Source organism: Tenrec ecaudatus, chromosome 16 (assembly GCF_050624435.1).
Source record: "Tenrec ecaudatus isolate mTenEca1 chromosome 16, mTenEca1.hap1, whole genome shotgun sequence".
Classification (NCBI taxonomy): domain Eukaryota; kingdom Metazoa; phylum Chordata; class Mammalia; order Afrosoricida; family Tenrecidae; genus Tenrec; species Tenrec ecaudatus.
The window spans coordinates 44,148,425-44,175,556 of record NC_134545.1 but is presented as its reverse complement, the minus strand read 5'-3'; the positions used below and the strand labels follow the sequence as shown (position 1 = coordinate 44,175,556).

Sequence of the window (27,132 nt, the reverse complement as noted above, 5' to 3'; positions counted from 1 at the left end):
TGAAGGCTTTCATCCTCTTCCCATTTTGGGTGCTTGGAAGGCAGACTCATATCAGGGTGATGATCTTGTCAGCATTCCCACACAGAATGTTCTATTGACGTTTCTATATCTGGTGCCACACAAAAATTAACTCATTTCATGTCTTCATAATATGTAAAGTAGGTAGTATCATAGCCTCTATTTTATACAGAAGGAAACTGAGGGTCAGAGAGCTTTTTTTAAGCGATGTCCAATATACGAGTATATGTCTAATAAATGGCAAAAAGCCAAACAAACCTACAAACCAAACTCACAGCCATCGAGTCGGTTCTGACTCAGAGCAATCCTGTGTAACAGACTAGAACTGCCCCCTTGGGTTTCCAAGTAGGGTGGGGTATAAATCCAGTTCTGTACTATTTCAACCATATCCCCATGCCCCTTCATTACCATCTCTGGGGACCATCTCCTCCAGGGGACCTGGCATTCCTGAGGGATACATCAGTCCATAAACCCAGGGCTTGTCCTCCTTACCCCCGCTGTTGTAGGTCAGGCCTCCCACGGGTGGGGTGGGTTGTGTCAGAATTCAGTTGGTTGACAGAACTCGGGACCCTGCAGAGCTGGGGGTTCAGTGGCACCAGGACCTGACCCTGGTGCAGTGGTGGGAAGGAGTACCCATTTGAGCCAACTGTTCCTGGTGCCCTCAACCAGTAGCTAGGGAAGGTGCACATTGGGATGAGTGCCTTTTCTTTTTGGTAGAGGGTGCCAGGAAGGGAAACTGGCATCCAGGAGGCCACTGGCTTGGCCAAGCTCACCCAGCGGGTAACTGGAAGGTAGGGTGGAAGTGAAGACCCAGCTTTCCCCTTCATCCCCAACTGTGGCTTCTCAGGGCAGGCTGGGTGGCCTGCCACCTACCTAGGGCATTCTCTGGGGCTGGGAGGGGGGAGATGAGCAAGGCAGGACTCAGCACTTGGAGCAGAATAGGGCTGGGCAGGTTCCGCCTAGAACACAGATGCTGTGAAGCGCTTAGAATTCCAGGTCCTTTTGGGCCTCTGGGGGTGGGGCCTGAGAGCAGACCTTGGATACTGTGGGCTGAAGCAGTTGGTCTCCCCAAACTCCCAGCCCCTCTGGCTTCGTGGCATCTCTTTGACATTGAAGACTCTCAGCCCTATAAACCCTCGAAGATGGCAGACTACTTGGAGTGGTGGAAAGAAAATGTTCGAGGGAGGCAGTGACCTGGCTGTGGTTGGGACTGATTCCACGATGACACACTCTTTAGCAAACTTGTGTTCTTCTCCGGGGCAATTGCTCTTTGCCAGACTAATCGAAGCTTATATGGGCGAGAATGAGAGAAGGGCTGGGAAAACAGTATCAGCTGGACAGAGAGTGGTGTGTGTATGTTGGGTGGGAGGAGGATCACGAGTTTAAGGAGAGCCTAACTCACACACTGGTCTGGAGCCACTGCAAGAGCCCTAGACCAGCCAGATGGGATTCAGAGACCCTTAGGCAGGTAAGCGCAGGCCGTCGAGTCTGGCATGGGGTAACGCCGCCCTCTGGTGGCCACTAGGTTCCTTGCAGCCCCACTCAGTCTGGGAACAAGCTGCCAGGTTCCTGCTTCAGCTTGCGACAAAGCTAGGCTCAGGAGGCTTCACTTGGAGCCAGCTGAGAAGTATAGGGTTAGGGCTATCTAGGCCACATCTCAACCCTCAGCCTTCTGGGGAACCGCAGCCCAGATGTGGGGGAAAGGGACTTTTCGTTGGAGTTCATGGGACTTGTTGCCAAGTTCTGAAGAAACCTTCATGGTGCAATAGTTAAGCAATTCGCTGACAAACGCTGGTGATTTGCACCACCTGGGACAGAGGAGAGAAGACCTGGTAACCCTGCTTCCCCAGAGATGACCACATCCGGAACTCTGTTAAATTGGGTTACTGCCTCAGCAATCATTGGCCAGCTGTGCCCCAAGGCTTCCTTCCTGGTGCCCTTGGCCACGCCTCGGCCTGTCTGCGCTGTCCCACTTGAGGCTCAGCCTGCCTTGTTGCTTAGAGTGGGACCTCGCTACCAGCCTAGTGACTCACCCTTGGGGTGCCCGGCACAGCCAGGAAGGGGAACCGGTGGCTACTCTGGGCTTCCCTGGCTTCTGATGTCCCCACAGTCGGGCTGTGGAGAGCCCTGGCTGACATTTCCCCCCATATCTCCTTGGCAAAAGCTCGGGGTGCAGCATGCAACAGGGGCAGGCCTGGCCAGGTTCTCTCCCCCGCCCCCCCCCCAGCCCTCATTCTGTCTCCCTGCTCCTCGCCCCTCCCGACCTCTCCCCCCCGCCCCCCCATGAAGCTGCATGGTGAGCTGTGGAGCCTGGCTTTCCTATTCTTTGTTTGTTGTTCTTTACAAGCGCTGTCTTTGTGTCTTTCTAGCTTGCAGTTTCCATCTCCTGCCCTCTCTTGCTGGCAGGCCATGTTCCTCCCCGGCCTGGCGCACCTCCTGCATGCGGAAAGCGTTCTGGGAGGTGACAGGACTGGGTGGCTGGTCCTGGGGACCCGTGTGATCTTCGGTGAGCCAGGGTCAGCCGCGAGAAGTCTGTGAGATCTTAGAGAGAAAGCATCTCCCACAGGGCCTCCCTCACGGGGGATGCTCCATAAAGGGTACGCTGGCATTCTCGCTGGTTTTGTTACTCCGTGGCAAAGGGTAACTTCCTCAAGGTGCAGTGAGAACCAGTCTCCTTTCTCCTTTGGTCGCTTGACACATTCTCTGCCCAGCATGGTTGCTATCATGTTCACCACTTATTAAGAATGTGCTCTGTGCCAAGCACAGAGCAAGGTGCTTACGTTCTCGCGGTCCCTTAGGTATGGATTATTTCATCGCTGTTACATGCGGTCAAGTCGGTTTGTGACTCACAGGAGTCCAACGTGACAGAACTGTCCCATCGGCTGAGACGACAACAGCAAAATCCAGACCTGCTACCAATGGGTTGGTTCCAACTCACAGTGACCCTCTAGGGTCCCCAAGGCTGTCACCTCAGTCCAAAGCTTGCCCGACAGCGCCACCAGGCCCCCTTCTGCGGTTCTCAGTCACCCTGTAAGCCTGGACTGGGACTCATCCTCCTGGCTCAGCCGAACAACACACAGACCCACCAGAGAAGTCCTCACGCCTTTGGACAACCTTCTGTGTGAGAACAAAGGGTAGCTGGCGCAGCAACGATCAAGCTGGGCATGCAGGCAGGGATGGGTGGGAAAGAAACCGCCAACACAGGAGGTGGCACGCATGCTGTGATGCTCTGGGAGACTGCCATTCGTGTCACAAAACAAAATGCGCACCGACTGTGGAATGGACAATCACTTTGCTCTGGAAACTGCATGCAAATCACAATAAAGTTAGAAAGAAGGAACTGTCCGGCAGGCGTTCCCTGGCTGCGAGCTCAGGCTGCAGACCGCCGGGTCTTTCTCCCGTGGAGCCGGCTGTGGGGTGGGGTTAGACCACTAGCTTGTGGTCAGTAACAGAGCAACGAACTCCTGGGCCTACAGGTTCCTATGCTTGATCTTATTGTCCCCACAGATGAGGACACTGTGGCTCAGAGCGGTTAAGCAACGTGCCCAAGGGCACCTAGTCACACCTTCTGTAAGATAAGATGGAAGACCTCTCCACTGCTACCATACCCCTGGTGGGCATGTGCGCTCTGACCCTGCTTACCCAGCATGCTCAGTGGCCCCATGAAGCAGAGGGACTCACCTGCGGCAGTAGTTGACCCGGGCTGTGGTCTTCTCTGATGGGCAGTTTGCGCTGTGGGTTTCCAGCTGCTTGTCTCTGCACACTGGCTGCTGTTTCTATTTTTTTAATTTGAGTTTAATTCTAAAGCATACCCCCGCCCCCACCCCCACCCCCCGGCCTCCCCTTGCTCCTCCCACCTCGCCCACTCATTAGTACCAAGGCCAGTCAGGTACCTTCCTCTCTGGACCCTGCTGGGAATACAGGCCATGGGGCAGAGAGAAGGAAGAATTTGAGGGTTAGTGTTCTGGGATGAAAATGGGGTTGGGATTAGGCTTGGGGCTAAACTGCTTTGCTAGGGGCTTAGGATTGGCCTAGATTTAAGAACTAGAAGCCCCAGGCTGAGGGAAGTAGCCCAGGAAAATCAAGGCACAGAGATAAAAGTGAGATACAGAGCAGACTTTGGTCTTCAGGCCTTGGGCACTGAGGCTGGAGGTCATAAGCTGCTTGGCCAGGAGCCATCCCAACCCTCCTCCCTCCCACCAAAGTCAGGACTAGGTATCCTGGGTCCAGGCCTCCCTGTTCCTTGAGGCCAGTAAGACCAAGTCCCCTCCTGAGGCTAACTGAATCCAACTAGGGACCAAGGCTGGGCCTATTAAAGCCCCCGACATCTATGCCATACCTCGACATTCCCCCTCACTTTCAGTTCCATGTGAAAGACACACGTGTAGACATGCTTATAGCCAACTCCAGTGATCTAGGACCCAGTCTTTACAGGGGCTCCGCAAGTCCTTGGGCGACTGGGGGAGGCAGCTTATTGTGAGGTGTTGTGGACATTTACAATCCCTTCCCGCTCACTTCCCTTGTCCCCCAGGGAACTTGGGATTCCTGACCGTGGAACCTCAAGGTTTGACTGAGGGGACAGCCCTTTCCCACCTGTGGGGAGAGAAGACAGCGGCGGAGAGGGGTGTGGACAGTGGTCAGGAGACAAAGGAGCTGGCCCTAGACTGGACTCTTACCATCTTCGGGGCATCCACCTGTCCCAGAGGCTCCAGCAGGACCAGCACCAGGGTGGCAAAGCGCACGAGCCCCGCGGCAGAGAGTAAGGGCTGGCTCTGTGGAGAGAGGGATTCCATGTTCCAGGTAGGTAGCCCAGTCCGGCTCGATGGGACACATCAAAGCACAGGCAAGAGCTAGCTGCCCATGTTTAAGGACCTGTGAGTGCAGGTGCTAGGCACCAATGAGGGCGTATGTTCATGGAGAAAGATGAGTTCTTCTCACAGAACCTCATCGGAGAGTCCCCAGCCCAGAGCTGCTGTGTACCACTGCCCAGACTGTGCACTGCATCATAACTCCTTGTGCCTCCAGTCGCCGATCCCACCTAGTGAACGGCAACACCAGGAATGGTGCCCTGCTGTAGCCCTGACCACATGATTGCCCTCAAATTAGCTGCCTCCTGGGCAAAGACGCGGGTCAGGGACCGAATGTCTGAGCCTCCCACACTGAGGAAGCGGATGACTGAGTATGCTCTGCTGCTCTGTCGGGTTTCTGAAATCTGTCTAGTGGCGAGAGAAAGAAGGCCATTCCTGCCTATCTTGGCTCCATCCTCATCGAGTTCACGATAAACGTTTCCCACTCAGCTATCTCCAAGCCTAATCCCAACCCCAGCCACATGCCACTTTTCCCCTGTAATACTCACCCTCAAACTCTAACCTTAGCCCCACATCTTGCCCTAACCTTCCCAAAATGCCCATCCTCAGACAGCATGTCAAAAGGATTCGGCATGGCTGAAGTGCCTCCCCTTTGTTTGGGTTAGCTCTGTGTTCAGAACCAAAGCCAAGGACCAGGAGGGGAGCAGGAGAGGGAGCGGAGGGGGAGCGGAGGGGGAGTTGGGTGGGAGAATGCGAGAACAGGCACAGTCTGCAGGGACCACACAAGGACAGTGTGAACCTGGGGGTGGTGGGTAGTGGGCTTGATGCTTTCCTTACAAGCCTGGTGCTCCCACAGTCCCTCCATCCTGGGGAGAGCATCTCCCCCTCCTCCCAACTGCACTACAGGAAAACAGAAGGTTGATGTAAAAGAAACTAAATCAATATCTTCTGACCAGTTGTAGGCTGTGAGCCTTTTGGTGGAACTTCCAGACTAAGACAGACTAGAAAGAAAGGTCTAGTGGTCTTCTTTCAAAAATCAATTGATGCCTCCTCCCCCCAGAAGAATTCACTTCAGAGGACAGGGCTGAAGCTACAGCTCAGGGAGAGGGACCTGTCTAATCAGAGCACACAGGAGCAAACGAAGGGGGAAGGAGAGAGAGTGGAGCACACCCTGGCCCACCAAGCCCTGAGGATGATATCCCTGCTCAGAATCAATGCACAGAGAGGACTATATGGCCGGCCCCACCATGAGACATGATGTCCCTCAATGACCCATAGCACTATAGGGGACAACACTGGAGACAGAGTGAGGGGTTTGTGCCCGATCTAACCCCACTACACTGAGGCGAAACACTAAGGGTGTGCAACAGAACAGCAAGGGAGCAGAGCAATGAAGTCCCCGGAGAATACCAAAAGTAGACTGTGGGGTCAGGGTGTGGCACCCCATCGGACTGGACCAAAAAACACCACTAAAGGTCAACAAACAGACCTTAAACTATTTATAGGTTTGTTTGTTTTTTAAACATTTTATTAGGGGCTCATACAACGCTTATCACAATCCATACATATACATACATCAATTGTATAAAGCACATCTGTACATTCTTTGCCCTAATCATTTTCTAAGCATCTGCTCTCCACTTAAGCCCTCTGCATCAGGTCCTCTTTTTTTATTCCCCTCCCTCCCCGCTCCCCCCTCCCTCATGAGTCCTTGATAATTTATAGATTATTATGTTGTCATATCCTGTCCTATCCAGTGTTGTTTTTTTGTTTTCTTTTGTTGCTGTATTTTACTCTGTCTTGTTTTTGTGCATATTATTATCTCTGCATATCTCTCTAGATAAGATAGGTGGGATAAACAATCTAGAGGAGAAAACAACAGGACCAACAGTTTGGTGGGGGTGGGGGGGGCGGCATGGGAGAGGAGAAGGCCGAAGAAAGGAAGTGGGTGTTAGCAAACCCAGGGACAAGGAAACAAGTGATCTAAAATTGATGGCGAGGAGGGTGTAAGAGGCCTGGTAGGGCTTGATCAGGGGCAATGTAACCAAGAGGAATTACTGAAACTCAAATGAAGGCTGAACATGATAGTGGGACAATAGGAAAGTAAAAGGAAATAGTGGAAAGAACTAGGAGGCAAAGGACACTTATAGAGGTCTAAATACAGGCATGTACATATGTAAATATATTTATATATAACAATAGGGAAATAGATCTATACATATATTTATAGGTTTAGTATTAAGATGAACATTGGGCCTCTACTCAAGTACTCCCTCAATGCAAGAACACTTTGTTCTATTAAACTGGTAGTCCACGATGCTCACCTTCCTGACATGATCGCTGAAGACAAAATGGGTGCATAAGCAAATGTGGCGAAGAAAGCTGATGGTGCCAGCTATCAAAAGATATAGTGTCTGGGGTCTTAAAGACTTGAAGATAAACAAGTGGCCATCTAGCTCAGAAGCAACAAATCCCACATGGAAGAACACACCAGCCTGTGTGATCATGAGGTGCCGATAGGATCAGGTATCAGACATCAAACACCCAGAACAAAAAAATCATATGATTGTGAATGAGGGAGAGTGTGGAGTGGAGACCCAAAATCCATCTGTAGGAAATTGGACATCCCCTTACAGAAAGGTTGTGGGAGGAGACAAGCCAGTCAGGGTACAGTGTAGTAATGATGAAACATAAAACTTTCCTCTAGTCCTTTAATGTTCCCTGCCCCTCTCTATCATGACCCCAATTCTACCTTACAAACCCTGCTAGACCAGAGCATGTATACGGGTACAGATAAGAGCTGAAAACACAAGGAACCCAGGAGAGATAAAACTCTCAGGTCCATACCAGGTGGGTAAGGGAAAGGTGGGGATGGGGGCGGGAAGAGGGAACTGATCACAAATGATCTACATATAGCCCCAGTATGTGAAGGGAGACATCGGTCAGTGGAAGACATAAAAATTAAGAATAATTTATAAATTATCAAGGGTTTGTGAAGGAGTGTGGGGGAGGGAGGGGAAAAATGAGAAGCTGATACCAAGGACTCAAGTAGAAAATGTTTTGAGAATGATGATGGCAACAAATGTACAAATGTGCTTGACAAAATGGATGTATGTATGGATTGTGATAAGAGTTATACGAGCCCCTAATAAAATGATTTTAAAAATAAATTTAAAAATCAGTTGATGACTTCTTGCCCTTTGAACTCAGATCAATTGTAAAAATCAGCTAATAAAAAACCTACAGGCCACACTGGTTCGATCCTGTTGTCCATTGGGTCATCATGAGCCAGGGACCAAGTTGCTAACATGCAGCAATGACCACATGCCTGAGAGACCCCCCCCCCCTTCTATTGGGCAGGTGGGGACACTAAGGTCTCCTGTAGGAGAGGTCAGCATGGGAAGAGAAAGTATTGGGATCTGCTTCTTTGGTGGAGTTTAAGGATCAGGGGCTATTTCTTGTTTCAGCTGCCCTGAATACCGAACCAGAAGGCGGGGTAAGTCGAGGTAGGAAGAGTCTGTCTAGGCTCCAGGACGACTTGGGGTCTCCAGACCTGGAGAAGAAAGAAGGGTAGGGAGGACCACCCCTCTGTAGCGGTCTGCAATCTGAAGGAGAGTAAATGGGAGCCGGGTAGGATTTAGGTGCTGGGAACATGGCAGAGAGCTGACTGGGGCCAGAACAGGAGGGATACAGGAGAAGTCATGCAATGAGCAGGGCGAAGGGGCACATCTGAGAACATGCCCGCCTTCCTTGTGGCAGCAGGAAGACGGGCTGAGATGAAAATTCGGGAACCCCGAAAGTACAGCTGCAGCCCCCTGTTCTTCCTGAGCCCGTAGCTGGATGCAGACCTGAGGGGAAGGAAGTGCCAAAGTTACAGGCTTGGCAGAGGTATTGGAAGTTCCAGACCACAGGTGCCAAGACTGACCTTGGTGAAGCTAGGGTGAGTTCCCACTACCTATCAGCTGAGAACACGGCACAAGCAAGCTCTCAGATGAGCTACCAGGGCCTCCCAAGCCTCTGTTTCTATCTTCCACCTCCTTCTTTCTCTCTGAGGGCTGAAGAATCTGGGTGGTCTCTGGGTAAGGAGGGAGCTTTCCTCAACCAGGCCCTAGTTACAGGTTAGGTCAGTGAGGGAGCCCATCATAGTGGGCAGTGGGCCTGGCCCCTTCAACCCTCATTTCCAGGCACACAGCCCTGCCAACCAACCGCTAACCTTGTCCCATCCCAAGTCCCTCGCATGGATCTCAACCTGACCCTTACTTCTAATTTGCCCCCTGCCCTCTGCCAGCCCCTTACCTGACTTTCAACCCCTGCCCAGTCCTCACCTGGTCTCTCAGCTCTGGCCTGCGCCCCGCAGTTGCTGATCCAGCTGGCATAGCTGGCGGAGGAAGCCTCGGTTGGGGAAGACCCATCGATGCTGTCGCACAGTGACCACTGCCTGGCGCAGGGACAAGTGATGGTGCCGCATGAGGTAGGCCAGGACCAGCGTGGCCGAGCGGCTCACACCCACCACACAGTGCACCAGGACCTTGGCTGAGAAAGACATTGTCATGAAAGACAGTTCCCTCCCAGGGGGCCCTCCCAGGGGCTGGAGCGTGTGTGTGTGTGTGGGGGGGGGGACCCAATCTGTTACTCTAGGCAGGTCATGCAGACTTTATGGGCCTCAGTTTCCTTATTTGTCAAATGGGTAGACCAGCATCTCTTTGGGGATGGAGTCCAAGTTCACACTACTTTCTAGGCCCTCAAGAACTGTTCCTGCTGACCTCCAATCTCATCTCAGGTGATTCCACTCGTCCAACGATTCATACGTATTTGTTTTAGCGCATCCATTGTGATCCCCTCTGTGTACGCTGTGTTTCTTGTCTCCATTCCTCCTTCCTCCCTAATTCTCTCGACTCTGATTTGTGCAAATGCTGCCCGTTTGGCCTAAAAGAGTTGATTATTCTAACACAGGCGGAGCTGCTTCTGCAGGACTGAATGGTGGCTAAGGGCTGTGGGCTGGAGGGTTCTACCAGTCCCTATGGACCAGTAAGCCTGACTTTGGGTTTTGTACCATATTTTTCTTTCACTCCCTCCAGGAAATGATCCTTTTCAAAGTAGTTGGGAGAGTAGAGTTCTTCTGATCCCAGGGGTGTGGAGACTGGTCTATTAGTTTGTGGTTGCCTGGTCTATTAGTACACTGGACTCCATGTATCTTTCAATTTTCACCACTCTTCTTTCCTAGAGATGCGGAGAGACCTATAGTTTTGTTAGGTAACTAGCACAGGACTAGGGAGTCCATTACGCATGCTCAGAGGTTCCAGCTTCTGGCCTTGAAGGGGTGGGACACCTAGGTGGGCGTTACACCTAGATTGGCCCATCTAAGCCAGGTGAATTTGATTCAGCCAATAGGGCCGACCAGTATTGTCGGCCACGCCCCCCCAACGGGCCCCTGAAAAGCCAGAGGATTTGCTCTCTCCCGCCACCTCCCCCTAGCGGCTGTTACATGATGTAGCACAGCTGTCTGTCTGGCTTGTGTTCCGTTTACTGTAGAACCTGAAGCTGCTCCTATTCTCTATAAACCCACTGGGATGGCAAACGAGGCTTCAGTGTGAGTTCTTTCTCACATGGAGCCAAGGACCGAGGTACATCTGTCACCTGAGAGCTCTACCAGTTTCACCTTAGATGACAGTTACCAGCTTTTGAAGACCCAGCTGTTACTTGCACAAGTAGGATGTAGTTGACCTTGGTTTCCCTACCCCTCAGACGACGGCCCTGAGCCCAAGGGCATTGGGTTAAGCCCAAGAAGTCCCAGCTTTTAACACATGCTATTCCAACTACTTGAGGAGATTTTCCTCTGCTCCTGGTCTGACTCATTGCTAGTCACTCCTCAGTCTTCATGTGGAAATGTTGCTTCCTCACTTGGCCTTGCTGACTGCTTCAAGGTGTCGCCTGAATCAGAGAACAGCTCATCCTCTTTGCATGGGGCCCTCTTGTAAATGCAGGTCTCCCATCATTCTGCATGAGTGGGCTCAGGGTCCCTACTTCTCCCCTGTACCAGTGGACCACTCGCCACACATTTCACAGTCTGACTGCCTTTCCACCGGATGTGCAACCCTTCCAGGAGGTAGGGGCCCTGACTTGCTTACCTGTGAATTCCCGATATCTAACTCAGGGCCTGGGAAATAGCTGGTGAATGAATGGATGGATGTTCAAGTGTTTTGAATCTTAAACTGCTATGGGTGGTAGCTTTGTCATTCCATCACCAAGGTGAAGAAAGCAAAGTCAACAGACGGACAGTGGCTGCTCAGGGTCTTGTAGCAATGGACACGGTTGTCTCTCAGGATAAACCTCAGTTTCCCTTTTGTTGTACCTTAGATATTTGAAGGGTTGTGTGTGTGTGTGTGTGTGTGTGTGTGATGGTATAAAAAGAACACTGTTTTTGCTGTTTGGGAGCATTGACTTCCAGCCCCGGAGCTGCTGCTAACTCAGTTTTCCCATTCCTGAAGTAAAGGGGTTGAAACACTGAGAATAAAAATGAAGAAAAAACCCCCCCAAATATTTCTGGCTTGTTAAAAACCAGGAAAGAGAGGCCATTGACCCTTGAAGGAGAAACTGGGTCTCATCCCTGGCCAAGCAAGCTGGAATGTGGGAGAAAGACCCCAAATCCTACCCCCGGGCGTGCTGAGGGCACGGTGGATGAAGTCAGAGGCAGGAGAGAAGTAGGCACTGATGTTGAAGGTGGGCAGATCGTGAGCTGGCACCCCCAGGTAGCTCACACTGGTGCCGTAGTAGTCAGGGCTCCCCTGGCTGTAGAGTCCCCCGTGGGCAGCGTTCAGCACGTGGGTGATGCCCAGCTTCCACAGCTCAAAGCGGTTATTTGCTGTGGCCCTGGGAGGAGAGAAAGGAGGAATGCTTGCTGGACCACGGGGTCGAGCAAGGAGGCTTTACCTGCACCTCTGCTTCAGGGACATGGAGACATCATTAGGGTCCCAAGCAAGCTCCAGCGTGGGTTGGCAGCCCACAGGCCCACCCCAAACCTTCCTGGGGAGAGGTTTGCGTAGTGCAAGGAATTCTTTTTAGATCTTCGAGGTCGTCTGTCCCTGCCTTGGCCAAGGTAGAAGGAAAGAATTGTTTCAACCTTAGGACCTAGCCACCTCACCCTCTCTACTCATCCCCTCCCACACACATCTGAACTCTTCTGGTCACCACCTCCTACCTGTTTCTAATCTGTGAGTGTTTAGAATGTTCCCTGATTCATCTTTACTCAGGCTTCTCCACCCACTTGTTCACCAGATAAGATGGGACCAGGAATGGGGGTTCTCTCTATACCCCATGAATCACCATTCTCTAGGCCTTGGCTCCGCCAGCACCACCACCCCACCACCACCCACCCCCAATAGAGTAGGATATCCCGGAGATTTCAGAGGCCCCTGAGAAACTGCTCTCTTTCAGGCAGGCAGGCATTCCCCGGCCTCTTTCCCTCCCTCCCTCTGGTGGCTGATCCAGGTCATTACATGGTCTACAGTCCAGGGCAACCTCGCTCCCAGCAACTTCATTAGGACAGGGTAGAATTGCCCCCGCGGGCTTAGGAGTCTGTAACAATCTTTGTGAGAGCAGAGATAGAGCCGCTAGTAGACTTGAACCCCTGCCCTGGCTTTTTGCAACCCAAACGTCAACGCACTCTGCCACCAGAGCTTCACAACACAGAAGGTCTGGGACAAAGTCTCTGGCCTAGAATGCTCAAAGCAGAACGATCCTTCTTAGTTTTCACCCCTCCCCCATCCCTGCTAAAGAGCCAAGAACTGTCTCTCCTTTCCCTCACCCTCTCCACTACCTATCACTCACACATCTCCGATGAAAAGGTTGGGCCATACTTCATCCACTCTGCTGCAAGAGACCTTCCCCTCCCTCAAGAGCTCCTCCAGCTCCAGGACACTGGAGCAAGGCACATCGTTCTCTCTCCCCAGCGCTGAGGGCAAGGCCTCAGCCATAGGCCTGCACACTGCTTCTGCCTCTGCGGTCACTCCTCTCTGTTTCTCCAGGGTCATTTCTCCTCCCTGGAGACTGGCAGGAGCAGGTGGGCCAGGACAGTGACTCAGCAAGGGAGAAATAGGAAACCAGGAACCTCTGCAAGTCACTTGTTTCTTCATCTGAAACGTAAGGGTAACTCCGCCCATCTCAGAGGACTGTTGTGAGAATGAAATGAGACAGACTTTAGGTTGTGTCAAGCACTTCCAGTCAGCTGTGGCTCCCAGTCACCTATGTGAGGCACAACAAAACACCGTCAGACACACCAGAGGTGCTTCAGGAACACTTGTGGAATCAATACATTTGGCATCTTGCACAAGAGGCCTGGGGGAAAGTAGACACACATGGTGGAGAAGAGGTGACTCTCTCGACCCGTGAATTGTTTAAAACAAAACCAGAAAACTCTGCATGACTGAATAGGTCAAAAACTGGCTAGGAGTCTTCTGTCTGGATTATGGGGTACAGGGGCAGTTTCCTGAGTTCTAGAACCAAAGCAATAGGAAAAGGAGGTGTAGAGGGTCTCATCTACATTGTGCTCACAGGGTTTGTGGGAAAAGGCTTGAAATGCAATGGCCTTATAGTGAAGCTATCTAATGTCTCAAGAGAGAAGGCTGGAAGGGCATTGCATGTCAAAGGGGGAGAAGGAGGTGAGGTTAGCTCCAGCTTCTTGGAAAGATCCAAAGGGCTTCGCTGCCATCAGAAACATTAGGGGTAAAAGGAAAACATCGCTGCCTAGGGCTTTGGGCCCAGAATAGAAACTGCCTTTCTCTCTGCTCTTCTGCCAGGGCTGGTTTTCAACAGAAGTGAGGAGATACCTTATGCTCTCTCAGGTGATGTCATGAAGGTGGTGAGAGATCTGGAAGGGGTGTGAGCTGTAGTGGAAAAGGCTCACCACCAGCCCCTACCCTTAGATCCAGCATAGGGGGAAAAGTCATCGAGCATCCCATGGAAGCCGTCTTCATTTCTACCACAACCTGCCCCCATCACCACCAGGCTCACTGAGGTTACCAGCAACACGAGAGGAAGCAGGGCCAAGGAGGGACTGGAGTCCAAGAAAACCTGGCTTCGAATGTAGTTTATGCCTCCTCAAGGCCTGGATTGGGATGGGGGTTGGGGGCTTCTCTCAGGGTAGTGCAGAGGGTGAGAAGAGCTCAGGTTCTGAAGTGAGATTTGCTTCCATATGAACTGAAGTAGCTCAAGCAAGTTACTTGGCTCTTTTGTGCCCTAATATCTACCTCTTCAAGTTGCCACAGGAGTGGTGCAAACAGTTAAAGTGCTTGGTGTGAAGTCCACCCAGAGACACCTTGGAAGAAGAGCCTGCAGTTCTCCTCCTGAAAAATCAGCCATGGAAAACCTTATGGGGCACAGCACACGCATGGGGGTGGAATCCACTCAAAGGCAACTGGTTGGAGAACTGTCAGGACAATTCAGTTTTACATAGACTTTAGCATAAAGAAGGAGCTTGGTGGCACAGTGGGTTGTGCACTGGGACTCTGCTAACTGCAAAGGTGGTTGCAATTCAGCAGCCACTTTGAGGGTGAAAGATGGGGCTCTGGTAAAAACTTAATCTTGGAAACCCGATGGAGCTTCTCTCCTCTGTCCTGTAAGGACTCTGAATCTATTCAACAGCTTTGGAACTGTCAGGTTGAAAAGGCAATCAACCATAACAATTCTATAGGCCCCGCCCATCTCTACTAACTCCTCCTCCTCCTCCTCCCCTCCCACGTTGGCCTGAAGCCTGACGCATGCGTCCTCCGCTCTCCTCACACGCCGCCTGTGGCTTCCCTTCTCTGTTCTTTCTCAGGCTCATCTTGAGCCCACCTCTCTTCCGGTTTTGGCCCCGCCCCCTGCCACGGAGACCCCGCCTCCCACCGGTAGGACCCCGCCTCTCGAAGTAGTTCCGGTTTGGGTTCCAGCTGCTGTCCGCGCGGCTGTGTGTGCTTGGGACCGCAGCTATGCCGGCGCGCAGCCGTCACCGCTCCCGCCTCCACTCCCGCTCCCCGCCCCGGGCTCCGCCCCCACCGCTAGAAGCGCTTCGCTCCGGCGAGGCCCGGAGGGCACCGGACTCCGAAGGCGGCTCCGACGCCGGCTCGGAGGTGGCTCGCGGGAGCCGGACTCCTGCGGCGGAGGTGAGTGGGAGCTACGACGGGGGGTGTTTGTCTGCAGCAGCGGGAGAGGGGAGCGTCTGGGAGGAGCTGCTGAGGGACCAGGGTCCGAAGAAACCTCGGGGGACGGTTGAGGGGGCCTGTGGAATGGAACCTGAGGGACGTGGAGGCGGGGAGCCGGAGGGCCTGAGGGGTCGACGAAGACCCGAGACTGAGGAAGAGGTTGAGGGGCGAGAGGAAGTGGAAGACCGGAGGCTGTGCGGCCTGGAAGAGGGCCGAAGCTGGAGGCGTTTGAAGGCAGGATCGTGAGGGGGCGAATACCGGCGGGGTCCCGAGGGAATGTGGAATCCGAGGAAGAGATGCGCTAGGGCTTGGGGACGGGGAAGAGGGTCCCCAGGAGCAGGGCCGGGGCGTGAGTGTTAACCCTCGGGTGAGGCGGGGGGAGCGGGACTGCCAGCTCTCTCGCCGGTGGGGGGTGGGGGGCGCTGGTTGGCAGTGGAGGATAACTTTGGGGTTTGGCTGGAGAGCGAGGGGCTATTGGGTGGGGGCTCATCTGGACTACAGATTTGAGGGAGGCATCGACAATGAGACATGTGGTCCAGGAAGAAAAGGAGCCCGTGGGGGTCTAATTTAGAGCTCTGACATCTTCACAGGTGTCTTTCAAAGACCACTCGAGCAGGGTACTTTGATTTGCTGGTTTTTTCATTTGTGGGTAGTGAATCTTTTAAGATCCTGGGGTTGGGGAGGTGGTATTAATCACTGATTTGCCCACAACACGGGGACGAGGTGGAAAGGAAGTGATGTTGGAACAAGGTAGTGAAAGGAGTGATTTGAAAAGAAAGATTTTTCCCTCCCCTAATTTTAACAGTATAGTTTTGCTTTTTGTGTCTTTTTAAAGTTAGTTTATTTTAAATACAAGACCAGTTTTCTATCTTTTAAAACATATGTAATCTATTATTTTTAAATTTCAAAAATTAAACTGGAAATAAGACTTGGGACACGGGGTTTTGCAGATGCCCAGTCCTCAGTGGTTCTATTTTGATAGCTTGAGTTGACACTTTACTTACCACAGAGTAACATGTGGTCAATGCACGTTTCTTGGTTCAGAAGGCACCTAAAATAAGAAGTGAAGTCACCACAGTCCGGGAGTGTACCAGATCTTCATCTCACTGTTCACTCAAGTTATCGCTGGAAAATTTCATGGGTATCTTGGACAGATTTGCAGGGCGAGTATGTAAATGCATGCCATGTACTTCATACCACGCATTAATGGTATATTTTTAAGTGATGTAGAAAACGAAGGATAGAGCATGTGGGATGATGAATATACAGGTTATTTTTATAGAAGACATAAAAATCAAACCAAGCCATTCTTCCAGTACTTCAGACTCAGAGAGCCCCTAGATAGGGTTTCTTCATGGAAGCCCACTAGCACGTCTTTCGTTTGTAGAGCAGCCAGTGGGTTCAAACTGCTGTCCTTTTGTTTAGAAGCTGTGCACCTCTGGCGACTGCACCACCAGGGCTCCTTTTTATGAAGGACACAGCACCAAACGTCTAATTGTGCTAGAAAAATAATGACTGCGATGTTGGCCATCATTTTAGTAGAAATAAGTTAATTTCCTTTTGCTATGTTGTTAGATTACCTTGAAGTCTTTGACTTTATGGTTCCTATATTTTCCTAATTTGGAATTTTTGCAAAGCTGTTGGCTATTTCAGACAGTCAAATATTTTCTGTATGCTGTATCTGTTTAATCTTCATAAGGTAATTTGCTGATTTAAATGAGCTTTTAAATTACATGTAAAAATAAATTGTATGTAGAAGCCATATGTCATATTTTCAGATGCTTAGTGGAATAGAAAAGGTATTTAATCGAAACTGTTAGTTGAAGTTGTGTAGTTTTTATATTAGCAAGCCTAGTAGTTATTTTAGGGCGTTCTGGTGGTGTAGTGGGTTATGAGTTGAGCTACTAGCTGAAAAACCAGCAGTTTGAAGCCACTAGCTCCTCTGAGGGAGAAAGATGAGACTTTCTACTCCTGTGAGGAGAAACAACCATCTCTGACAGCCACAGGGGCAGTTCCGCCCTATTCCTATAGGGTCGCTATGAGTCAGAGTGCTCTCTGGCAGTCAGCTTGCTTGTTTGGGTTGTGGTGGCACATTGGGTTCAATGATAGCTGCTAGCTACAAGGTAGATGGCTCAAGCCTACCAGCTCCACGGAGGGAGAAAGATGACGCTGTCTCCTGTAAAGTTTTATAGTCTCAAAAGTGCTAGGGGGAGTTAGACTCTGTCCTATCGAATTGCTGCGAGTGGCAAACAACTCGATGGCAGCTGATTAATAGTTATTTGTGTTTACCTCTGATATTCTCGTTGCCACTCAGTTGTAAAACAGAAAACGAAGAGTTACGGTAGAACAGTTTCTCAGACTGAAAAAGATCTATATTATGCTAGAAGACATTATGACTGCAATGGTAAAAGGTGGGCATTATTTAGATAAATTAATTTGACTTCAGTAGCACTGTCCCCATTCTACAAAGACTGGTGAACAACTGCTTCTAAGTAAACATTTTTATTTTGCTAATCATCAGCTCCTTAATGCCTCACAACCTTGCCACAGCGGATTTAAAGATAATGCCACAGTTTTTTGAGAATTAAAATTTAAACATCGTTTTTGAGAAATTGTCGCATCATGTTTTCTAATGAATTATTGCTAGTATTATTATTGCTTTGGTGTTGGTCCTAATAACTAGGTTTTCAGGGTTTTTACCTCCAGGCATGATATGCTATATAATATTAATAGTTTGTGTAACTAGCATTGTTTTTAACTTGGATATAAATCTTTCCCGTCTTCAAATTTTACCCCTTTCATTCATTATTAGAAGTATCTCTGGTGACACTAGGAGTTAGGTATTGGCCTGTTAACTGCTAGGCTGGTGGTTCAAACGTACCAGCTGCTTCCGAGGAGCACCAGGAAGCTGTCTCCCGTAAAGATTCACAATCTTAGAAACCCTACATGGGGTTGCTCTGAGTTAGAATCAGCTTGGTGGCGGAGGCTTTGATTTGGGCATTCTTTATGAGATGGTGTATTAATGAAAATTAAATTCAATTTTACATCTAAAGCTTTTATAGCTTTGATACTTTTTTGACATCAAATTGACTTATGCAAGATCTGATTACAATTGATATTCTGCAGAATTATCTCTGAAGTTATTGAAAGAGGATGCCTCGTGAAGAAGTTATAGTGTGAGTTCACTATAACTCTCTCACTGGAATTAGGTTACAGAGGGAGACTGCCATGTTCAGATTAAATGTTTTAATTTTTGCAAAGATTAGGAGGGAGCCTATTTTTTTCTGTTTTCTTTCATATATTGATATGTTTGCAGATAAGGTGTGTTAATTATTTATAAAATGTATTGTCTTTAATTTTGCTTTCTTGCTGCTTTTGAAATTCTTGAAAAAATTTTTTGTATTTTCCCCCCTCTAAGGCTATACAAAACACACTGAGGAGTACACAATAGTAGGGCAAGAACAGAAAGAGGTCATCAGCATGACAGTGGTTGTTACTTTAGGTCTTGTGCTTCTCTTGGCCTTGGGAAATCAGGAAGTTAACCTAAAAATAAGAACCCCAATGACCAGATACTTGGGGCGGGGGGTGGGGGAGGGGATCAGAATCAGTGTTCTCATGTAATTTGCCATCCAAAAATGTAAATTATGGATTTGTGACAGACCTGTGGCATAAATATGCTCACCTCCCCTCTCCTCACATATGCAGTACTATCAACACCAGATCCTTAGCCTAATGTTCTAGTTTAGTGATTTAATGACTCTCATATTTAAAGACTTTGTTACCTCACTACTTCTAAAGTATTCACTGTACAGAATGTAGCTTAATGGCAGTCTGTCTTTTCTGTGGCTTCAAAAAAAAAGCAAACCAAAAAAATTTCACTGTCATAGAGTTGATTCCAATTTCGCATGACCTTATAGGACAGAATGGAACTGCTTCATATGATTTCTGAGGCAGTAAAGATGAAGCCGACTCTCTTGTCTAATGTCATTTACCTCTTATTGGCTAGTAGTCCAATGCTTAACCTCACTTCACAAGGGCTTAGTTTTGGATGATGTGAACCAGAACTTCGTTAAAATAGCTTCACTGCAAACAGTGTTTCACACCATAAAACAGTATTTTATGATATGTACTCAAAAATACTTAGCACCGTTCTTGTTTTTTGACACAATTACTAGACCTAATTAAGCCCATAATAAAACCTCAGACAAATACAAATGAACAAGGGAGATTTGCAAAGGTAATGGGGACAATTGAATTAATATTTTTATTAATAATTAATGTAATTGTTCCACAAACTTTTGAATCCCTCTCATATTATCTGGATTCTAGTCTCTTGAAATTCTTGGCTTCTAAGAAATTTTAGTAAGAGGTTAGAACTGTGGAGTCTGCTGATTTAAGATCTTCTTTTAGGTTAAGCTGTGTCACAGAGTTATTGGAGATGCCTGAAAACAGTTTGGACTTTGAGATCCTGATTAAGTTGATGTCAGATTCTTCAATATAATATTGGCATGAAAATCAAAGATTGCCAAAGCCACGCATTAAAATGTGGGTCTGAATCCAATACACTTTCACAATATATTATGAGGTTTGAAGTCTTGAGCCAGTTTCTCATTTTCCAGTGGTTGATTTGATTTTAGAATGTAGCATGTGAGTATTTGAAAATAAAGATCGTAAACTTCCGTTGCTGTTAGCTGCTGTTGAGTTGGTTCCCACTCATAGTGGCCCAATCTATAACAGAATGAAACCCAGCTCGCTCCTGTGCCAACCTCACTATTTTTTTTTCCAATTTTCAATTTCTTTTTTTTTAAAACATTTTATTAGGGGCTCATGCAACTCTTATCACAATCCATGCATTTACATACATCAGTTGTATAAAGCATATCATAAAACATATCTGTACATTCTTTGCCCTAATCATTTTCTTTCTTTTTTTACATTAGGGGCTCATACAACTCTTATCTCAATCCACACATATACCTACATCAATTGTATAAAGCACATCCGAACATTCTTTGCCCTAATCACTCTCAAAGCATTTGCTCTCCACTTAAGCCCTCTGCATCAGGTCCTCTTTTTTTTTTTTTTTTCTCCTCCCTCCCCGACCAACCTCACTATTGTTCTTATGTTTGATCCCATGGTTGCAGCCACTGTGTCATCCATCTTGTTGAGGGTCTTTTTGCTGTCCCTTTACCTTACCTTTCTCAGGGATATCTGAGAGTCTCTCCTGATAACTTGTCTAAAATATGTGCCACAGTCTCACCAACCTTGCTTCTAAGGAACATTCTGGCCATACTTCTTCCAAGACAGATTTGTCAGTTATTTTAACAGTCCGCAGTGCTTCCAGTGTTCTTCACCAGCACCACAATTCAAATGCATCCATTCATCTATCTTTACTCAGTGTCTAACTTTCACATGTATAGGAGGTGATTGAAAGTGCTATGGCTTGGGTCAGGCACGCCTCAGTCCTCAAAAATGCGATCCTTTTTAGCATTTTAAAGAGGTCTTGTGCAGCAGATTATGGAGCCCTGGTTGCTGTGCATTGGGCTGTTAACCGGAAGGTCTGCAGTTTGAAACCACCAGATGCTCTGAGGGAGAAAGATGAGGCTTTCTATTCCTATGAAGAATTAGAGTCTCAGAAACCCACAGGGGCAGTCCCACCCTGCCCTATGAGTCAGGATTGACTTGATGTCAGTGAGTGGTTTTCTGTGTGTGTGAAGTAGAGTTACCCAAGGCAGGATATCATCTGTCTCTTGACTAGTGCTTCCGTGAACATTGATTGTAGATCCAAGCAGAACAAAATCCTTGACAACTTCGGTCTTCTTCCCAGTTTATGGTGACGTAACATTGGTCCAGTTGTGATGATTTTGGTTTTCTTTACAAAAGTTCATTGTAATCCTTGTTGAAAGCGGCAGTCCTTGATCTTTGTCTGCAAATACCCTCACTTTCAGCAGGGAAGTTTGTCTTTCCATCTGTATATTGAAGGTTGTTAATAAGCCTTCCTCTAATCCTGATGCTGCATTGTTCTTCACACAATCCAGCTTCTCTGATGATTTTCTCAGCACACAGATGGAATAAATATGGTGAGAGGATACAACCACGATGCACACCTTTCTTGATTCACACTATGCAGCTTTCTTTTGTTTTGTTAGCACAACTGCCTCTTTTAAAAATTGTATTAGATACTCTCATTGGTGACTCTTACATCTATCACAATCCACGCATTCATCCACTGTGTTAAGCACATTTGCACGTAAGCTGCCATCATCATTTTCAAAGCATTTTTTTCTACTTGAGCCCTTGATATCAGCTCCTCATTTTCCCCCTCCCTCTCCACCTTCTCTCCCTCATCAACCCTTGATATGTTATAGATTATTATTTTCATATCTTACATTTCCCTCTTTATTAATTATATATATATATCTTTATATACTTTTTCTTTCTTTTTTTTTCTTCACACCAACAGCCTTACATCATTTATTGTTAAACTTGATTAGGAAGCAAAAAACCAAGGAATAAACCAGATTATTTGCCAATAGAAGTTCAAGTCATCAGATGAGGACAAAATTTGAGCCTGGGAAAATGCGGCCATGCGTGCCACCCTTCAGGGGGCTCCTTACAGACCCAGCTTGGTTCTTCTCCAATGTCTTTTCTTGGAGTTGTACCTGATTTTATTACCGGTTTTCATTTGAATCCATTGGGGAATGGGCCGATTCTGCTTCTGTTTCTTGGCCAGGAATCTCTTAATCCTGAAAGTCTTATGAGATGACATAGTGAAGTCGGAGCACCACCACACTCGGAGTGGCAGAGGCATATATTTTCATATCTTACATTCCCCCTTTCTCCCACAATTTCCCCCTAATTACCTCCTGGTATCTCTATTCTCTTTGTTGGCCCTGAGGGGTTTATCTACCCTGAATTCCCTGTGTTGCAGGCTCTTATCTGTAGCAGTGTGCATGTTCTATTCTAATCCAATATGATATGTAAGGTAGAGTTGAGGTCATGATAGTGGGGGGGAGAAAGTATTAAAGAACTAAAGGAAAGTTGTATATTTCATCCGTGCTGTATTGCACCCTGACTGGTTCATCTCTTCCTTGTGACCCTTCTGTGACGGGATGTCCATTTGTCTGCAGATGGGCTTTGGGTCTTCACTCCACGCATGCCGCCACCACCCCCATTCACATTGGGTATGATTTTGTTCTGGGTTTTAGATGTCTGATACCTGATCCCATTGACACCTCATGATCCACACTAGCTGGTGTGCGTCTTCCATGTGGGCTTTGTTACTTCTCAGCTAGGTGGCCGCTTGTTTGTCTTCGAGCTTTTAAGTCCCCAGATGCTATCTTGTTTGTTTGCCTGGTACCATTAGCTTTCTTCACCACATTTGCTTGTGCACCCATTTTGTCTTCAGGGATCATATTGGGAAGATGAGCATCACAGAATGCCGGATTATTAGAACAAAGTGTTCTGAGTCGAGGCCCAATGTTCATCTGCAACCTTAATTCTTAACATGTAGATATAAATAGATCTATTCCCCTCTCATGAAGGGAGATGTTGGACAGGGAAAGATATGACAAAATAATAATTTATAAATTATAAAGGGTTCATGAGGGAGGGGGAGGAAGGAGGGGAAAAATGAGGACCTGATGCCAGGGGCTTAAGTGGAGAGCAAATGTTTTGAGAATGATGGGGGCAAAGAATGTACAAATGTGCTTTACACAATTGATGTATGTAAGAGTTGTATGAACCCCTAATTTAAAAAAACAATAAAAAATAGATCTTTTTCCTCTCATCATATATAAATATATTTACATATGTGCATGCCTGTATTTAGACCTCTGTAAATGCCCTTTGTCTTTTGGTTCTTTCTTCGTCTTCTTTTTTCTTTTTAAACGTTTTATTAGGGGTCTTTCTTCTATTAACTTTTACTTTCCTCTTGTCCCACTATCATGTTTGGTCTTCATTTGGGTTTAGTAATTCCTCGCTGTTACATTTCCCTTAAGCCCTACTAGGCATCCTAGCAGAACTGCCTCTTAATCCGTGAATAGGTTCAGCGTGAGCACAATGAAGTGTTCTGGAGTTCCCATTCTTTTCAAGGTTGTCCATAGTTTGCTATGCACACAGTCGAATGCCTTTGAGGTTGGCCCTTGACCACATCCTTTTAAATCCATCCTGAATTTCTGGCAGCTCCCTGTCAGATCACTGCTGCAACTATTGTTGGATGAGCTTAAGCAAAAATTTACACTTTGTTTTAATTATATTCTGTAATGTGTGCCTTCTGTTGGATTACCTTTCGTAGGAATGGGTATAAATACGGATCTTTAAGTTATTAGACCAGATAGCTGTCTTCTAAATGCCTTTATAGAGACAAATAAGTGTCTCCAGTGCTTTCATCAGCTTCTTGAAACATATCCAGTGGTGTCAATTCCTGGAACATTGTTTTGCTTAATACCTTTAGTGCATTGGCTTTCTTCCTTCAGTACTATTGGTTCTTGATCATATGCTGCCTCTTGAAACGGTTACATGTTGATTAATTCTTTTTGGTACAATGACTCTATTCTTTCCACTTTCTTTTGATGCTTCCTGTGTCATTCAATATTTTGACTTGAGGCTTGGATGTTTTCTTGAGTGCTTTCGGTTTAAGATACGCTGAGCTTGTTCTTTTTGCTTTTCTAACTCTAGGTCTTTGCACATTTCATTATGATATTTTACTGCTAGACTATCCAAATATTATTTTTTTTTCAAATAGCGTTTTAGTAATTAGAGTAAGACCTAGAATTATATACATTCTATCATATAGCCATACCAAGAACCTTCCACTAAACTTACCATTAAATGTTGATGATGGTTTAAAAATTATTTTTTGCTATTACAAGGATATAAACAATTTGTAGTACATCTAATGCTGGAAAAGTTTGGTATGTGGTCTAGAATTAGCTGCAATTTGCAGCTTGTAAGCTGCAATGTATAAGAGGCTTAGTTTAAAGGAAGGTGGAGTCAGAAAAATTTGTGTTGTTTGGTAAGAATGACAAATGTTTTGAACAGCATGTAAGAATGCAAGGAGCCCTGGCATTACATTGGGTTAAACTGTTAACCATCAGGTTGGTGGTTCCAACCCACCAGCAGCTCCTTGGGAGAAAGATGGGTTTTGTTTGACTTAATTTGGTTTGTAAGAGTCCATGGTCAGGACAGCAAAAAATGTCCCCAAACTGAAGTGTAGTCAGAAGAATGATGATGTAACTGAGGAAGCAATTTAATCTCTTTAAATATGCTGCCCCACATTCTGTTTAGAAGTGCTCAGAATGGGACCTAACGAGAATAGAGAATCACTTATAGAATGGTTCAGATCGGTTCATTGCTCTGAGTTTTGTTTAGCATTTTATTAGGAGCTCTTACAGATATTATTACAATCCAAAGTTCCATGAGATCAAGCATAGTTGAACAATTGCTGCCATCATCATTTTCTTATGTTGAGTTTTTAATTATAACAGATTTTATAGATAATTTGAAAACAATGTCTCATGTTTATTAAGAAAAGTTAAACATTTTTTGATAAATATAAAGAGAAAATAATTTTTTATTAACTCACTGAAAAGTTTTTCATTTAGGATTAAGAATAAAAAGTAAGTTGAATAAAAATATGTAAATACTATAAACTGCAGTTTGGAACATAAATGCCCAAAGTTAATTCTTTTATGTTATAGTTTAGGCTTTTTGCCTTCATAAGAATTGATTTTATGTTTCTATTATATGTATATAATAATAACTCATTGTTATAGAGTCAATTCGACTATAGGACAGGGTAGAACTGTCCCTGTGGGTCTCTGAGACTGTAGTTCTCTATTTTTTTTGACACTGCAATTCTTAATAGCAATAGAACGCCTCATCTTTTTCCCATTGAGTGGATGGTGGTTTCAAACTGATGAGGTTACAATTACAATTTAAAGTTGTTTTCAGGAAAATATATTAACACTAACTTTATCATTTAAAAAAATCCTTTCCATCTTTATTGCCTTGAGATGTGGATGTTATCATTTAGGTTTTATGCATCCCTTAGAAGCAATAACTTAATTAATAAAAAACATTGTACCAAGTAGGTAATGACATATTGCCAATTAGGCAAACCAGTACAGTGTATATTTATGAATCAAACTTCATCAGTTCTAAATTCTTTGACGGACATTTAAATGTATGACTTTCAAAGAACCAGAGAATTCAGAGGTCAAGGACAAGTTGCTTTAGACAGCTCTACTCCAGTATTCTGTAGTATTGGAAGTGCTCTCTCTCTCTCTCTGCCAAAGGAAACAACAAGAAACATCAGCATATTTAAATCACTATACCTATCACTTGAGTATGGTCATGGATTCTATGAATGTAAAGTTAGAGAGTAAAGGCTTAATTTTGTTGGTTTATGGGAGAAGACAAAGCTTTACACTCGCATAAAGAATTACAGTCTCTGAAGCTGACTGGGAGGGACCATTCTACTCTATCCTGTAGGATAGCTTCGACATGACTCAATGGCAGTGAGTTTGGAGTTTGTTTTTTGGTCCGACTTGTGGAATCCTGCTTATTGTTTCTGTTGCTGCTGATAGAGGTCCCCTTTTGAATCATAGTGGCCCTGTGCACAGTTGAAGAAATCCTGCCTGGTCTTGTGCCATCTGCACAATTGTAATTGTGTTTGAGCCCATTGCTGCAGCTATGTTACCAGCCATCTCTCTGAGTTCCTTCTACTTCTTTGTTGATTTTACCACACATGATGTCCTTTCCAAGGACTGGTCTTTCCTGATAACATGCCCAAAGTATATGAAACAAAATCTCATCACCCTCACTTCTAAGGGTGTTCTGGTAATTGGTTACATTTTGGGCTGCTAACTGCAAACCCAGCAGTTTGGAACCCCTGTTTGAGAAAGATGAGGCTGTCTACCCCAGTAAAGAGTTAGTCTTGGAAACCCACAGTTCTACCCATTCTGTAGGGCACTATGAGTTGGCATTGACTCAATGGCAGTGATTTTGTTTTATGGCTGTGAATCTTTCAGACCCCACTATGCCTTAATGCTGATTATCTCCCTCATCTGGATGATTCTCTTATGGTTATTGTTTTTGTCTTTTCTTTGTCCTAGTTAAGACTTAAGATGTCTATAAACTATATTTACATTTGGGGTGGCTTTTCCTCTGTTTTAGGGTACAAAAGAGACTATCTCAAATGTAATTTAAAAGGAACATTTATTAAGTCTTAAAAGAGAGACAGACACACAAAGGCATGGACACGTCATCCAAATGAGAGTGGCTCTGTGGTTAAAGTGCCCCCAAGGAGTCACAGTTGGGATGCTAGTTCAATAAGTCGTGAGACAAAGGAAACTGTCATACATTCATGACTGGTAGCCATCAATACATCACAGTTACTGGTGGGACTACCGAAGCAGGAACAGGACCATGGTTGTGACTCATACATTATGTTAGATGGAAGGGTTAACAAGATTGGTCCAAGGCCTTCTGACTAGTGCCGTCAAGGTGAGACTGTTACAGCATGACTCACGATTATTGAACCCCTTGTACTGTTCCCAGCATGGAGACCTCCATCAAGACACAAACTGGAAAGTACCTAAGAGACTGCCCTCCTTGGGCTGGCCGGAGAAAGGTAGAGGTAATCCTTTTTTCTGCCTAAAGGCGAGATTATTTACAACCTTGATTAACGATCAGAAAGAACTTAATGGAGAGCTTTAGCTATATGGGGACCTTGCAAATAGACTTTGGGCTGTCAATGCCATCCACAGCCTTTTGCAAACTGGGATGCTCAGAATTTAACTTATGATATACCCCTAAAACAACTCACCTTAGTTTCCCATTAATAAATTGAAGAAATTATATTAGCTCTCTCCGGCCACTTCTAACATAGTAAGTATTCTGTCATATTAATGTACAAAACATGACATGATGTGCTTAATGTTTCAGATTGTGTACCTGATTTTTTTCTTTTAGTAATCACTTAATCCCTTAAAGCATGAAGGTTAAGTCATTTTCTAACATTGTAGTGTTAATGAGTGATAGACCTGAATCTATAGTCACCAAGTATTTGGTTATGACTAAGACATTTTTATAATATTGCTCCCATATGCTCTACTATTTCCATG

The 27,132-nt window shown here is 46.5% G+C and overlaps 2 protein-coding genes across 2 annotated transcripts in view; one reads left to right on the top strand and one right to left on the bottom strand.

Annotated features, from left to right (window-relative positions):
- Positions 1–9,157: 9,157 nt before the first annotated feature.
- On the bottom strand, positions 9,158–12,799 carry DUSP13A (dual specificity phosphatase 13A). The gene is made up of 3 exons (XM_075534628.1): positions 12,654–12,799; positions 11,479–11,696; positions 9,158–9,359 (listed from the first exon to the last, which is right to left on the bottom strand). The coding sequence occupies exons 1-3, from the start codon at positions 12,797–12,799 to the stop codon at positions 9,160–9,162; spliced, it is 564 nt and encodes a 187-aa protein (XP_075390743.1). The 3' UTR covers positions 9,158–9,159.
- A 1,961-nt stretch (positions 12,800–14,760) lies between these two features.
- SAMD8 (sterile alpha motif domain containing 8) overlaps positions 14,761–27,132 on the top strand; it is an 86,739-nt gene continuing 74,367 nt past the window's right edge. The window contains exon 1 of the mRNA XM_075533879.1: positions 14,761–14,965. Within this exon, the coding sequence (XP_075389994.1) occupies positions 14,792–14,965 (174 nt within the window). The 5' untranslated portion in view covers positions 14,761–14,791. The remainder of the gene's footprint in view (positions 14,966–27,132) is intronic.